The sequence below is a fragment of the Geotrypetes seraphini genome, chromosome 9 (assembly GCF_902459505.1).
Source record: "Geotrypetes seraphini chromosome 9, aGeoSer1.1, whole genome shotgun sequence".
Classification (NCBI taxonomy): Eukaryota; Metazoa; Chordata; class Amphibia; order Gymnophiona; family Dermophiidae; genus Geotrypetes; species Geotrypetes seraphini.
In genome coordinates this window covers 175,471,480-175,488,405 of record NC_047092.1, presented here as the reverse complement: position 1 = coordinate 175,488,405, position 16,926 = coordinate 175,471,480, and the positions used below count along the sequence as shown (strand labels likewise).

At 39.9% G+C, this 16,926-nt stretch overlaps 1 protein-coding gene across 7 annotated transcripts in view; it reads right to left on the bottom strand.

Annotated features, from left to right (window-relative positions):
* PIK3CA (phosphatidylinositol-4,5-bisphosphate 3-kinase catalytic subunit alpha) overlaps positions 1-16,926 on the bottom strand; it is a 74,895-nt gene that overhangs the window by 13,624 nt on the left and 44,345 nt on the right. For all 7 annotated transcript variants that reach the window (XM_033958291.1, XM_033958289.1, XM_033958295.1 and 4 more), the window contains 5 exons: positions 14,687-14,792; positions 12,960-13,112; positions 12,551-12,685; positions 6,144-6,268; positions 1,673-1,754 (listed from right to left, as the gene is read on the bottom strand). In XM_033958291.1, coding sequence (XP_033814182.1) covers positions 1,673-1,754; positions 6,144-6,268; positions 12,551-12,685; positions 12,960-13,112; positions 14,687-14,792 — 601 coding nt within the window. The remainder of the gene's footprint in view (positions 1-1,672; positions 1,755-6,143; positions 6,269-12,550; positions 12,686-12,959; positions 13,113-14,686; positions 14,793-16,926) is intronic.

The window sequence follows — 16,926 nt, the reverse complement described above, 5'->3', positions numbered from 1 at the left end:
ATTGCAGTCTTCCAAAAAAAAAATAAAAAATTTGCAAAAATGTGTCTTTAAGCAGTTTAATCCCATATCATTCACAACTTACAACCATAACGGCTGAAAAAACAAAAAGCAAAGTCCAGCTGTATTCTTGATCTCTCATTCACAAAAAAGCCCAACAGCGGCCCCGTTTTGTCTCCAGTTTTTATCAAGAGCTGCAACATTAAGGGCTCCTTTTACAAAGCTGCGATAGCGCTTTTAGCGCACGCAGAATTTTAGCACGCGCTAACCCCCCGCTACACGGCTAGAACTAACGCCAGCAAAATGCTGGCGTTAGCGTCTAGTGCGCGGGGCAATTTAGCACGCGCTAAGCCCGCTAGCGCAGCTTTGTAAAAAGGAGCCCTAAATCTCCATCGGCAGTCTTCGCCAAATACAAAATTCTTCACCCTCACTAAGGGATTGCACCAAACGGCTCAAAACACAGCTTTAGGTATATTCTTCTTACTTGGGTACCTTCTGAATTCTGCTGTTTTTTAGCCTATACCACTACCACTCATGATCTGCTCTAGCCATCTGCCGGTTGATACTTGAATGTGATCATCAGATTCAGAATCATAACAGACTCTTTGGAGAGTGGATCTCTGATTTTTTTTTTTTTAATTCTTTATTCATTTTCAAATCTTACAACAAGATAAATAAACAAATAAAGAACAAGATGGTTTAGAATTTTTAAATTTACTTGTTGGATCGAATGTTCCTGATCATATAAAAAGGAGTTTGGATCTCTGATTAAAATCCAAGCTTCTAGGCCAATCTTCCCTTTGCAGGAGTCTTCTCTCAAACCTCCCCTTCTTATATTCATGAACCTCTCCTTTCCACTGCCTCTCCCACTACTCCCTTTCCCCCAGCTCTAGTTTTCTACCCTGTTCCTGTTGTGTTTCATTCTATCCACTCCCTCACAAGTTCCTCTTATCCTATCCGACTCCCCAGATTTCTCTCCTACCATATTTAGAAAATATCATGTTGCTTCCTTCATTATCCATCAAATACCAAATTATTTTAGTCGCAAAAGCAACACAGTAATAGTTTCGGCATGTTACAGATACATAGTACGCACCACAATTCTGGGAAGCCATTTCACTTCTGAATTACTATGTACCTAAGTATGTTGTAATACATAACAGAATTTATACTCGTCTGTTTTCAGTCTTCCATGCAACAACTAGCCATGGAAAATAAGAGGCCACTCAGGTTACTAATATTTAATATGCCAATCTTTTGACTTTTTAAAATGTTTTATTAAGCACAATCCAAAATAAGATTTTATAATCAGGAAAATAGTAATCATCATATAATACAAAGAGGAAGGAAAAAAAAAGAAATTAAAAAAATCCCATCCAGCCCACATCAAGGGAGAGGCCGTTTCTAAAATTGAAGGGAACGCATCTCAAGAAAATAATTAGGATAAAACATTCTACTATTTAAACAGCGTTGCATCTGCTTACTATGCCAAGTCAAGACTGCTTGTTCTGTGTCTTTAAGAAACTGTTGTAATTGAAGTGAATCCCAAAAAATATAATCATTATTCTGAAAACTTATTCAACATTTACAAGGAAATTTAAGAAAACAATCTTTGGCTTTCATACCCAGGAAATATGACTGATGGAGCTTATTGTGACAAATGAACATTTCATACCTGGGCTACTTCATCTCTGGAATTCCATTTAACAGCCAGAAGCAGCTTTGGAAGAATTTCAGGGGTGTATAAACAATAATGTCTATAGAAAAAATAAATAAATAAATAATTAATAAAAAGGTTTAGACCAGTGGTCTCAAACACGCGACCTTGGGGCCGCATGCGGCCTGCCAGGTACTATTTTGAGGCCCTCGGTATATTTATCATATCACAAAAGTAAAATAAAACTGTTTCCTGATCATATGTCTCTTTAGCTATAAATTATAATATTAAAGACTTAGCTAAAAGGAAAGATTTATAAACTATAAAGAGTTTTACCTTGTGCAAAATTGTCATTTCTTTAATAAGGCATTAACTATTTTTTCTGAGGCCCTCCAAGTACCTAAAATCCAAAATGTGGCCCTGCCAAGGGTTTGAGTTTGAAACCACTATGATTAAGTCTCTATAACCAGTTAGTCACTGTAAACTGCTCTGAAAGGTTAGTCATTGGGCAGTATATCAAGTACTAATAAACTTGAATCTACCTGAAGAGAATCCAGCTTTACAAGGGGGGGAAATCCAAGAGATAGGCCCTGAAGATTCTTTACAGAATGGTGAGCACTATACTAATTTACAACGTTCAATTTCTTTGGTAAAACCTGAAGTTGTAACCTTAGACTCACTATGGGATTTAATGGCTGATTTTGTTAAGTTTACTAAGCCTAAATTTCAATACTTGGAAGGGAAAATTACAGAACATACAAAAGAATTTAAAGATCTAAGAAAAGAACTGTCTGACTCAGATAAAACCATTCAGAAAATTGAAAAAGAAATAATTACATCAAAACAGCTTCAAGAGACTTTGATTAAAGACAATACTAACTTGAGAAGGAAAGTTGAAATGCTTGAGAATAATTCTCGTAGTAATAATTTAAGGTTAATTAACTTTCCTAAATTAGAAATGGTAAATCCAAGAGAAATGCTTAAGAGATACTTGATGGAAATTTTAGAAGTATCAGAAGAAATGTTACCACCATTCTCACGTGTCTATTATTTGCCAATGAAAGTTTCTGTAAATCAACAAAAAGAATTGGCCCAACAAACTTTAAATGTTTCAGAATTATTGGAGACATCTGATAAAGACTTGGCATCACCAGCAACTTTGATTCTAACTGTGGCGCTTCCGTTAGATAAAACATGGTTATTAAGACTTTACTTTAAAAATAGACAAAAAATTTTTCTTGGTTGTAAAGTACAGATGTTTCCTGATCTTACAAGGGAGACACAGAAACGTCGCCGTGAATTTCTTCTTTTCAAACCTGGGGTTACTTCTTTGGGGGCAACCTTTTATTTGAGACATCCATGTAAATGTATAGTGTGTTACCGTTCTGTTAAATATGTATTCTTTGAACCATCTCAATTGACAACTTTTGTAGCTACGTCTCGTTTGGATGGAGAATCATCTTAAACCCTAATATAATTAAGAAACTTTATTTCTCAGTGCTTCTGCTTTGAATATCTTGCAAAAATAATTTCTATAATTTTAATGCTTCGCTAATTTAAAATCTTGGTTCCTTTAGGAGGACTTGAGCTTAAATAGTTAAATAATACATGTTTTTCTTATTAGATGTTTAATTTCTTTATGATTATTTTGATATTATGACTATTGCTTTCTGTACAAGTGTTTAGCTTGATTTAAATTGAAAATTAATAAAGAAATAATAAAAAAAAACAAAAAAAAACTTGAAGCTTAACCAAGTTAAAGTTAAAAGGGGATAGATTCCGTACAAACGTAAGAAACTTCTTCTTCACCCAGTGTGGTAAAAAATCTGGAACGCTCTTTTAGAGGCTGTTATAGGGGAAAACACCCTCCAGGGATTCAAGACAAGGTTAGACAAGTTCCTGCTGAACCAGAACGTACGCAGATAAGGCTATACTCAAATAGGGTACTGGTCTTTGACCTAAGGGCTGCCGCGGGAGCGGACTGCTGGGCATGATAGACCACTGGTCTGACCCAGCAGCAGCAATTCTTATGTTCAAAATAGGGACAGTATATTAGCTGGTCCAATGTATTAGTAATATAGTAAATGACGGTCCATCCACTTTGCCCATTAGTTATACTCATTAACAATACATCATTAAATTAACTTGTCTCTTCTTTGATATTTCTGGACCATAGACTGTAAAGTCTACCTGGTATTGTCCTAGGTTCCAAATGCTGAAATTGCCGTCCAAGATCACACCAACCTATCCAACCATCCTGTTTGCAGGATATCTACCATAAAGTCCGTCCAGTAACATCCGCATGTTCCAAGTCAGTGGAGGTCCCATTGATACCCTTCCCTGTCCATCCTATACCAAATCATCACATATGGGACACAGACCATGCAAGTCTGCCTGCCAGTACCGGCCTTAGCTCTTTAATTTATATCCTTCATTTTCTAATTTGTGTTTATCCCACACTTTTTTGAATTCCATCACCGTTTTCCTCTCCACCACTTCCCTCGGGAGGGCATTCAGGTATCTACCACCCTCTCTGTGAAAAATAATTTCCTAAAATTGCCCTGAGTGCAACCTCAAATTATGCCCTCTAGTTCTACCATTTTATGTTCTCTGGAAAAGATGACAAAATGGTAAAACTAGAGGGCATATTACAAGCCAGCCTGAAAGCATGTGCATACAAAGTATGCACTCACAGTATATACGAGTACATTAACTTGTTTTTATGCACAAACATACAAACATTCCAACACATTCAGCTTTAGGAAGATAAATAACCTGGTATGGGCTAATTTATTTATTTATATACCACCTATAATTGCCCAAGTAGTTTACATTCAATTACTCAGTCATTTGTCCCTATCTGTCCTTGTGGGCTCACAATCTAATGTACCTGGGGCAATGGAGGACTGAGCGACTTGCCCAGGGTCACAAGGAGCAGTGTGGGGCTTGAACCCACAATCTCAGGGTGCTGAGGCTGTAGTTCTAACCACTCCCAATTGGCATAGGTCAAAAAATTTTGGGTTTTTTTTTCATGAGGGTGGGGTGGGGTATCTGCGGGTGGAGAGTGACATTTCAGCACAAATCAGTTAGTGCATGATTACCTTGCGAGACCTTACCACCTTCAGATAGGTGTGCTTAAGTGGGGGGTTTTAATGGCTACACGCTAAAGGCTTGAAAAGGTCGACAAACCCAGCAGCAGTTTCTGTGGGCGTTTCCATGCTAGAGCGCCATTTTCTTTTGGGATCCAACTCAGCTCTCCGTGTTCCTACCCTTCCCTCTTGAATTTGTGAGAGGTTCAGTGCCACTGCTCTTGAGGAAGGAGGTCTCTTGTCTCTGTTGAGCATGTCATCTATATAGCACGAACGATGGACTGTTTATATGCCACCATTTTAAGTTTGCTTATTTAGGAAACAGGTTTTACGTGAAGGAGAGTACATTGTGGGACGTTGAACCCCCAAATCAAGAAAACAAAATGTAGCAATTTTCATTGCACTATATATATATATATTGGAGAGATCCATACACACTTTTCATTTTGGGCACGTTTGCACTTTATGCTAAAACACGATTGCACAAAGGACCGGGAATGTAACACGCTTAAAAAAAGACCCTTGTGGATTTATACAGCTTTCAACTCAACATGGCAGGGTTTGCCCCAATAAATTGAGTTCTGTTAATTGAGGGCCTTGCATACACACACACATGAATAATTAATTTAATTTTGAGATATTTGTTTTCCCTTATTTGGGATATTGTGAGGATCTCTCAATATATTTTGGCGATTTATGAAGAATTTGATATTGGACTTACACGCTAATGACAACATTAGTACATGCAAAACAAAAAGAGGAAGGAAAACCATATAAGAACAAAAAAGCAAGTAGGGGTGGACCAAAGCATTTCCAGCTCAGTTTAAAGTTTACGTATTATTAACAAATTGTGTTTGTTTCATCAGTTTAAACAGAATCACGCTGGAAATTCTTTGGTCCACCCCTAACGTTAGATTAACTGAAGAAATCGACCGTTTTCCAGCTTTAGTAAAAAATAGCCTTAGTATTATGGGAAAAACACCGCTAATAGTGTGCCAAGGCCAACTTTTACTGCATCTTGGTAAAAAGACCCCTTAATTAATCTTCCCATATGAACCTATGAGAATAATGCTCAACAAATATAAATTTATCTTTCATCAGTTTTTCCCATCTTGTCTATTTCATCCAATTCTAAAGATGAGTCAACATGTTCAACATCTTATTTCAAACTTTAGTTTCCTTTATGATCTCTAAGACTATGTTTCACTTCTGTATCTTACCACTGAGATTGTGTGTAAACCTTACAGCCTCCCTTTTAAGCTTTAAATCAAAATACTTAAGTACCTTCATCAGTACCAAAATTAGTTTGCTTTTCCAAGTTGTCCTGCTAATTCTGCTAACATATTCCATCTTCAAGTCTAGTTGGGGGTATGCGATACTGGAGGGAATGTCCCAAATACCTGTTACTCCACAAGAAGTCCTTCTCTTGTTCAGTGATTTCAGAGAGAGGGTCTCTGGTACAAACAGCACGAAGCTGCTCCTTATCACTCTCTCTTAATTCGCAGTCTCTAGCTGTCCTGTTACTCTGCAAAATAAAAAAAATGATGTCTTTACATTAGGACTGTATTCTTAATTTAAGAACCATCACCATCAACCATCAATCAGCTAACCATGCAAAAACAATCAATTGAAAGAACTGTTATCAAATCATAATTGCAGGATGGAGAACATCCCCAAAGCATATTGTATAAGACAATGGTATTTATTATCACTCATGATTTAGACAAGATACTTAAATCACCACATCTTCAGGAAAACGGTAAGCCCTTTGAATGGCTATAAAAAAAAAAAAAAAAAAAAGGGCAACAAGCTTCTTTAATAATATCTTTTCCAGGCTATTCCAATGTGCCACAAATCATGCGAATGATCCAAAATGCTGGACGAGGGAAGCATTTTTTTTTTTTTTTAACTTAGGGCACAAAACTGTTTATGTATAGTCAATCAGTGAATCTTGAGCGTTCTCAAACAGGATACTTTTATTGCACAGAACCAAAAGGTGATCAATGAATTTTAAAATTATAGCAGAATATCACGATTTTCTTGGATTCAATGATTAATCAGTTTAGGGAATAACCATGACTATCAAGGATATGGTGCACACAGTTTCCTTTATTTTTTTCTGAAACTTAGGACTTGATCAATAAGTAACTTAAACGGTTCTGACTTGTGAGGGATTATGCCATGCAATCTGTGGTGCCATTCTAATCTGATAGGAAAACATGAAATTCCTCTTTAATAAGTACAACTAATCCAGCAATTTAAATGAAATCCGGAGGAGGCGAGTTCCTTTATTTTAATGACCGAAGATCCCAGAATGCAGTCTGTCTTTCCAGCTATACTACAAAGCAAATATTTAACCATTCTAGATCTGATATACAGTGGTACCTCGGTTTACGAGTGCACCGGTTTGCGAGTGTTTTGCAAGACGAGCAAAACATTTGCAAAATCGGTGCCTCGGAAACCGAGCATGGCTCGATTTACGAGCACCCCCCGCAATCCGGCACCCCCCTGCCTCAATTGGCCACCCCCCCGCCACGATCCGACCCCCCCCCCCGACACAATTGGGCACCCCCCTGCCGCTTCTTACCCTCATCTGGGCATTCTTGAAAATCGGCCTTCTCCTCTGCTGGGCCTTGAGCATCTGAGCATGCTCAAGGCCTGCGAGTTCACGTTCTGAAGAAGCGGCAGGGGGTGCCCAATCGTGTCGGGAGGGTGCCCAATCGTGTCGGGGGGGGGGTGCCGGTTTGAGGCAGGGGGGTGCCGGATCGCAGGGGGGGTGCCTGATTGCGGGGAGCAATGCTGGTTCTCGGGGGGGGGGGGGGGAGAACGCATCAAAGCGAGTTTCCATTATTTCCTATGGGGAAACTCGCTTTGATAAACGAGCATTTTGGATTACGAGCATGCTCCTGGAATGGATTATGCTCGTAATCCAAAGTACCACTGTACTTGCTAACAAGCCTCTTCATGTTACCATATAAACAGTAAGAGTGACAAAGTCTCACATGCACAGTGATAAAACATTTGACAGTATTTATGACACAAGATGAATCAAACAAACATGTTGAACTGACAAGAATCACATCAACCCATCAAAGGAGCATAAGGTTCAACTGAACTTCCTTAGCAACTAATGAAGATAATAAAAACAGAACCCAAATAAGTTGGCACACTTGAATAAAATAAATAATAAGCAATCCATTAATCATGAAAAACAAAGCTTTTGAGACAAATATTACATCCTCTTTTAGTCAGTGATAAAATATACAGAAGAGAAAAATACAAAAGATCTGGGTGCTGAAAAACCATCATGAAATGTTTTTCATGCCTACTATTTATAAATATTTTTCTGCAGTATCTTTCCCATGCTGTTTTTAATGCTTAAAAAAATAAAAACAACTTTAGTGCAAATTGGTCTGCTACTGTATCAAATTATCAAACTACTTCAACCAGGGAACTCTTGAATGATAAAAAACAAAACAAAATGGGAAATTATAACATATCAGTTCTCCCTAAGAGTTCATGAAACAGTCTTACAAATAGAATTCAGAGAAAATACTTTTTTGTTTCAAATTCATAAATAATTCTTTGAAGTCATTGAATATAATTGATAACCCTAACTAGCTTCTGGGGGCAGTGCCAGGGGTGACATCATGTGTCCTCTTTTTTCACTTTACAGATATGGTAACTATCCACCAGCAAAGGAAAGCAGCTGCAGACTGATCTCTCCCGGGGCATGTATATGAAGAGAACCCCCTCCTCCAGTACTAGTGGAAGACCTCATGTTCAACTGCACAATAAAAATACAGCTTTGCTCAACACTGAGCTTACATTTAAAATGTTAGAAACACTGGCTGAAAGAAAAGAAACGCGTTTGGGGGGATGGGGAGGGGAAGCGTCCCCTTACACACAGACACAGACACCTGCATCCTGAACCATGACCTGAAAATTACCTCTGGTGTGCAGGCTAAGCCAGGAGAAACCTAGGCCCAGAACAAAATCTTTTCCAGAGAAAGGAAAATGGTAAAACCAGAGGACATAATTTGAGGTTGAGGGGTGGTAGATTCAGGGGCAATGTTAGGAAATTCTACTTTACGGAGAGGGTGGTGGATGACCGGAATGCACTCCCATGAAAGGTGGTGGAGAGGAAAACGGCGACTGAGTTCAAAGAAGTGTGGGATGAACACAGAGGATCTAGAATCAGAAAATAATATTAAACTAAGGCCTGTACTGGGCAGACTTGCATGGTCTGTGTCTATATATGGCTATTTGGGGGAGGATGGGCTGGAGTAGATTTTGACGGAGATTTCGGCAATTGGAACCCAAGCACAGTACCGGGTAGAGCTTTGGATTCTTGCCCAGAAATAGCTAAGAAGAAAAAAATTTAAAAAATTTAAATTGAATCTGGTTGGGCAGACTGGATGGACCATTCGGGTCTTTATTTGCTGTCATCTACTATGTTACAAACTGAAAGAAAAGAAGGAAGGAAAAAAGGAAAGAAAGAAAATAAGAAAAAGATTTTTCTCTTTACGGTACAGATGCATTCTCCCACCTGTTTCTATGAACCACTAATGCAGCCTGAAACAAATACTGCAGAATTCTTCTGATGTCGTGAGGTGAAGAAGCAATTCTCCATTTAATCAGAGGAAGGAAGAAAGTGGGGAGAGGAAGAATGGGGGCAGAAGAGATCAGATTCTCCCAAGTGTCATCTCTGATCCACAGCAGATTAAAATTTGCTATCTATCCTTTTTTTTTCAGCTTAAAATCTCAGGCATAATTGACACATAGTTCTCAAACCGAGTCAGGAACCGTTTCAGTCCCCGTTTCAGGAACTGCACAGTCTTCTTACCATCAAGTGCTGGAGACAGAGAAATACCAACCATCTAAAACTGCATTGAAACATGCAGAACTTTTTCTCCCCACCATTTCCATCTGCTAGTTGTCAGGCAGAACTCAGATTCTGGACTCTGGTGAAAATGCTAATGAAGCACTTTTATTTTAGTGGAGATTTTCTTCATTAACGTGCCTTTCATGCTGATGAGTGAGACTAAGGGACCTTTTCATTAAAGCATGTTACGCAATGAATACATCATCAATTAATATGCACTGTTAGATAGATAATGACATGGGAACGGGGAGGTGAAGTATATCCATGGCAATGGAAAACTTTTAGCATCACCGTGGATCTGGGGATAAAAATTTTTTACTGCCCATGGGAGCAGTAAAAAAAGCTTTGTTCCTGTGGTTAAAAATAAGAACAGCTGTTTACTGCAGCTCCCTGCCGAGCCCTCTAGTGATGCCATTACTGGGCTGGCCTAGCCTTGTCCTTCCTCCACCTCTTCCTGTAAGAGAGGACCCAATTGGTCTTTTCATTCTCCCCCTCCACACTTCCTCCTCCTCCCTCTACAGCAGTGGTCTCAAACTCGCGGCCCGGGGGCCACATGCGGCCTGCCAGGTCCTATTTTGAGGCCCTTGGCATATTTATCATAATCACAAAAGTAAAATAAAACCATTTTGATCATATGTCTCTTTACTTATAAATTGCAATATTATTATTAAGACTTAGCCAAAAGGAAAGATTTATAAACTATAAAGAGTTTTACCGCATGCAAAATTGTCATTTCTTTAATAAGAAGAAATTAATTATTCTTTCTGCAGCCCTCCAAGTACCTACAAATCCAAAATGTGGCCCTGCAAAGGGTTTGAGTTTGAGACCACTGCTCTACAGGGACCCAATTGCTACTGCTTCACACACATTTAAAACCCTACGGCAATAAGCCATTTTGTGGGCTTTAGTTGTGGCGGTGGCAGTGAGATGGACTTGGCTAGTCTGGAGTGAGTGGGTGGGCTGAGGCGGAAAGAACAGCGCACAAGCCGGAGAGCAGGAGCTGGGGTGAAGAGAGGGTAAACTGTGGCACAAGCCTCAGAGTGAGTGTGCAGAGGCAGGCAGGGAAAAGGATCCAGAGTTGGAATGAGCGGGCAGCGATGGCAGGAAGCAGGCAGACAAGGGCAAAGCTCTACTACACGCTGTAAATTTTTTCCTTTTTTTTGTTTTGTTAAGAAAAAAAGCTCTAGGGCCTACTGTTTTCTGCTTGCCTGTTCCTTCTCATCCCTCTAGCCACGTTGTGTTGGGTGGGGGGGGGGGAGGGGGGGAAGGGAAGGAAAAAGCATGCAAGCAAAAGAAAGTGGGCCCTAGGGTTTCTTTCATTGAAATTAAAAGGAGGCCATTTTTTTGCCAGTGTTGGTGCTGGTGTTGATCTGGAGAGTTGTTCCCTTTTATACATTAATAAAAAAGACAAGTCTACAAAATCATACCTATTTGAAGCTTGTATGGATGCTGGAGATGGGGCTCACGGGGAGGGGAATAAACTTTGGGCTAGATTCACTAAGGCCATGCATCGGATCCGATCCATGAGCGATCCGATTCCGGGTGGCTGATTCACGAATGCAAATTAGGACGATTGGACTCATGCCCCACAGAGGGCATGACCGACCGCACAGATCGCTTTCCAGCGATCCCCATGCATGCGCAGATCTGCATATGCGCTGGCCCTCCGTGCCCAGCAGAGCTAAAGAAAACTTTTTATTTACTACTTTTGTTTACTTTTTCGTGAACCCGTGGTTTTATCCCGCTTTAAACCCATTGACACGCACTGCGGGGGAAGGCAAGGAGAGTCAGGGCAGAAAGCAGGGCAGCGATTGGGGCAGAGAGCAGGGCCTGTTGGACTATTTAAGATGGTGTTAATTAAGGCTGCTTCTAATTCTGGCAGACTCTAGCTTTGTCTGTTTTCAAGTGTCTTGTCAATGGCTCGCCATAATCAAAGCTTTTCTTGCACTCGTAGTTCATGTGTCACGCATATTTTGCAGCTGGAGGGAATAAACCACACTTAACGTGAAATACAACGTAAATATAGCAGAGTGCAGGAGATTGGGTCAGAGAGCAGAAGGACATCGGGGAAGAGAGCAGGGTGGCCAGAGCAGGAGAATCGCGGCAGAGAGCAGGGTTTTTACACAAGCAACTGGTCCTCAGCAGTCGCTTATTTTTGGATCAGCCAGTCCAGTCGGTGCCTGCATTTGTTTAGTGAATTGCGTCCTTCCTACTTTGCATGCCGTTTCCGCTCATTTGCATGCGCGGATCTGATCTGATCAGAGGATGATTGGCCACGAGGTTAGTGAATCGGGTCAGAGGAAAATCGGGTCGCAAAGTGGTTGGGACAAGACTAGCCCTTTGTCCCCACGTCATTCTCTGTTAGAGCATGGTCTTGATAATAAGTTTCAGTAGTGCCTGACGCTTAGCACATGCTAATTTACACACTAAATGAATCGTGGGGAATGGGTGTGAACGGCATCTTGCAGTTAATGCACAGTAACTTACCACAGCAGATAATGCAGAGGTGGATTTAGGTGATCTGTGCTGTCATGCACTTTACACATGGTAAATGTTGTATGTCTGTGGTAGATGTATGGAAAAATGCCGCGCACGTCCCAATAGCTACGCACAGGCTTTTACAGTTACCTGTGTTAATTTTTTTCCACAAAAAGCTTTCAGTTTTTAATCACACTTTAGCAAAAGGGCTGCTTAGTACTGTATTTATTTCTCTTTTATGAGCTAAATAAGCAGGACAGTGCAAGTGCTTCCGTTTTAAAATATATGTATTCCTAGGAAACCATTCATGTTATTGTGCTTAGGGAAACAGGGAGATGGGGAAAGAAAGATCTAGAAATTAAATATTTTGTGATGTCTGAAATAGCTTCATGCATGCTAGTGTTCAAATATAAATCTCAAAAGAAAAAAAAACCCAATCCTTACCAGCCCTGCATGACTATAGTTAAAGCCCAGCTCTCGAGAGATAGTCCAATTAGCATGTTCTTCAATCACCATCATATCTGGAAACTTTACAGGACTGCTAAACCAATCAAATTCTAGTTCGAGACATGGAGTTTCCTAGATTAAAAAAAAAAAAAAAAAGACAAGACAGTAATGTGAGCGCCATTAAATTGTTCTCTTTTCTAAGAAAGGTCAATAGTGTTTGCAGCATTCATAAGAACATAAGAATTGGCATACTGAGATAGACCAAAGGTCATTTAAGCCCTGCATCCTGTTTCCAACAGTGGTCAACCCATGTCCCACATGTATAGTACAACTGAAAATCCAGATTTTACATATCTGGCTAAAAAAATAATTACGCTGCTGATGTGTAAAGAATTAACTAACTTACCTTGTTCGGATTAGATCCAGTAACACCAATAGGATTTAGCAAATCTTCCATGCCATGAGGTACAGGCCACAGGTTCAATGCCATTTTTCCAGATACCAGGGTGTCCGTATAATCAAATAGATTTATATTTCCCCAAGCCAAGGGGCAGTGCTCCTTAAAAAGATCAGATAAACCACTCATTAGTCTAATCTGTACATGAAACACTGTAGGTTGTGCTAACAGCCCAATAGGATTAAAGTTGAAAGGGTGGATCATAGATGATTAAACATGGTCACTGAACAACAAGTAACATTTTTCACATGGTCTGTGTAAAGATGTTTACTGAGTGCAGCAGTAAGTATACAGCTCATGATTGTGGTATCACTAAGGCACTGAGGGCTAGATTCTCAAAAATTTGCATTAAAAACCGATGGGCAGCTGTTGCAGTCATCATTGTAGTGATTTAAAAAAAAAAAAAAAAAGCAAGTCATTCTCCAAAAAACGCTCATGCAAATGAGGTTGGCGGAAAGTAGCGAAGGTTTGTTAAATTTGCATGTGTGCATCACTGGTGATAGCAATGAAGGACATGTGCAGAATGCAAAACAAAAAAACCCCAACTCACAACAAAATCGAGCTACCAAGTCAAGCAACCCCACACCCCTCTCAGCAGCGGGAGAGATGTCCACTGCCTCCTGCTGCCAAGAAACACACCCACCTGACACCTCCCACCCGGCAGCAGGAGAGATGCCCACTCTCTCCCAATGCCAATCGATCCGACCCTCTCCCCCAAGCAGTGGGAGAGATGCCCACTCCCAGGATGCACCAGGGAGGGGAAGGCCCACCATTTTGAAGAGGCGGGCCTGCTGGCCAGAGGGAGTTGGCATCCCTCCGGCCAGCCATCATAAGTAAGGGAAAGGGACGGTGATTGTCAGAGGCACAGGGGGTGTGTGTGTGTGTGTGGGGAGGGGGGGTTGCGTGGTGGCAGGAAGGGGTGGGCATCTCTCCTGCTGCCGGGGGAAGGGGGTATCAGGTAGTGGAGGGTGTCGCTTGACATCACTGGCAGGAGAGTGGGCATCTCTCCTACTGATTTTCAATTTGGATTGTTTTTTAAAATTATTTTAATTTGCATGGGGGGGGGGGTCTGAGCTTTCAAACCTTACTTTCCTGTCAGTGCCTGAGCCAATCAGTACTCAGGAACTGATCACAAAGTAAGGCAATGACATCTCAAACCCGTCGGTAAATTTTGGCTGCAAATGTGGCACAATGAGGTTAGAGAATTGCTCGGAGTAATCATTTAAATATTAATGACCTTGTTGTACCACATTTGAATGGTAGTATCAGAGACTGCTAGAAGACCTCGGTAAGATTTTTAATTTTTATTATTTTAATTTTATTTATATACCAGTTATATCCTAAGTGGTTTCACTTTCAGGCTTTATCATTTGTCCCGGTGGGTTCAAACTCTATCAGGGTGCTGAGGCTGTAGCTCTAACCACTGCACCACACACTCCGCTGCTAAAATATATGCATGTTAAACCGGCTGGAACCAGTTTAGCGACCACGTTAAAGGCAGATTTTAGTTTATCAAGCAATTGCTGTTTAATGTATGTTTGTTGGAATCCTCCTAGAAATGTTGATAATATAAATTGCTTAAATAAATAGATAAGCTGAAACAGTGCACTTAAGGTTTCACAGACAGGCTGCAATCTGGGGCCAGCATTACATAAATATATTCTCAAACAAGTCACCTCTTTAGCACCCTTCCTGCCTTTAACAGAGCAGATAGATAGACAAAGGCGAGCAGCACGTGGGAGATCAGGAATGTACATATCATACAACAGCCATTCGTTCCATCTAGGGAATTTAAACACATGCATTAAACACTGGAAAATCAACATATGCACTTTGGTTCTTTCAAATGTTTTCATGAACACTACTCAAATTATTACAACAAATTGAACCCAGATGTGGTTTTCAGGATATCCACACTAAGTACTGTAAGTGTGAAATAAATTTGTATACAATGTTGTATAAATAAAGATTAATTCTATGTAATATACATCCCCAGTTGGCTTTCATGCATTATTTTCCTTCATTGTTTGGATTTTGGCTTTGTTTTTGTTGTCATTCTAATTTAAGTTTGTTTGTTTCCAAACGACTCATTTCAAGTTTCATATATTCTTGGCCTTTATATAGGTAAAGCAATAATTTTTATGTAAAATTTTTTTTTTTAATTGGAAATTTAATAAACATTCAACCATCAAAACAGTGTCTTATGTGGTTTCTATCAATACAAAAAATGCCTGTGTTTATCCCCTTCCCCCCTTTTTAATATACATGAAGTATCAAATATTTTATAGCCATACAAGAAATGAACCACAGCATCATACATGTAACAAGCAAATTAAACAGGCCAACATGTCATTTCTGAGAAAGCAAATCTGCGTACTGAAGTCTGTGTGTTCAAAACAGGAAGAGCAGAAGAATCTCTTAGAGCACAAAGAAATCCCAAAAAGGGATGAAAACATTGAATAAAACAAGAAAAAGGGGAGAGCAGAACGGGAACACTCCTTCAGGCATGCGTGCAGAAGGGAAAAACTGTAGGTGGTGCTAGAGCTCTTGGTGAAGTAGAGGAGAGTCACAGAAACAATCTGGAGTGGATTCCTTTTGCATATGGCATGTGGTCACTGGGAGATACATTTCTAGAATGTCTCACCTATTGCACTGGAATAACTGCATTTGTAATGAGTTAAACATATCCAGTGCAGAGATCTACATTAAGTTACCTCATATGCATAAAAACTCAAAACCATTATAAGTCAGATCTAGAATTAGTAACATCACATGAAGAATACAGGAATTGATGAACACTATGAAAATGTTGACAAAAGACCATGCAAAGTGGCTGAAGCAATTAGGAATCTGAGGCAGATCATACAGATTACAAATGCAATGAGTATCATTTTCAACCTCTTCCAAAGAGCCGATTATGTCCAAGTTTATCAAGTTTATTTAAAATTTGATTGATTGATCGCCTAATCATATATTCAAGGCGATGCACAATTCTAAACACAGTTTATAACAGTATACAGGGAAACAAAAGTTCAAATAGCAAATACAAGACGGACAGGACCAGTACGGGAAGTGGGATAGAAATACAATAATTGGAGGCAAATGAGACAATCAAGGAAAATTACAAAAGTAGAGTTTTTTTTGGTTTTACAATGTCTAGCAGTCAAAAGCATCTTTAAAAAGAAAGCATTTCAACTGACTCTTAAATCTATCAATATTTCTTTCTTCACATAAGTAGATTGGCAAGGAATTCGAAAATTGGGGGGGGGGGGGGGGCCACAACTGAAAAAATGTATTGTCTTCGTGGATTAATAGTTTTTAAGTGATAGAACGGTTAGCAAATGCTGGTCATTAGACCAAAGTATTCTGGTGGAGGCGGAGGGAATTAGTCTGCTCAAAAGAGCTTACAATCTAAACAGCCAAGACAGTGCTGCGTGTGCCTTTCAGCGCTATATAAGTAATAATAACAGCAACAACAGCAGTTTATATACCGCAGGACCGTGAAGTTCTATGCGGTTTACAATGATTAGAAATGCTAATCATTGTAATCAAAAGTGATAAGTAGTAGTAAGCTCTTCCAAGCAGGGACCGTCCATAAATGTCAAAATGTACAGCGCTGCATATGCCTTTCAGCGCTATATAAGTGATAAGTAATAGTAGTAGTATTGCTGATTTTTTTTTTTTTAGGGGAAAGGGATGGGACTTGATACACCACTTTCCTGTGGTTCAATCAAAGCAGTTTATATAAGAACATAAGTGCTTCTGCTGGGTCAGACCAGTGGTCCATCGTGCCCAGCAGTCCACTCACGCGGGGGCCCACCAGGTCCAGGACCTATATAGTAACCCTCTATCTATACCCTTCTATCCCCTTTTCTTTCAGAAAATTGTCCAAACCCTTCTTGAACCCCAATACCGT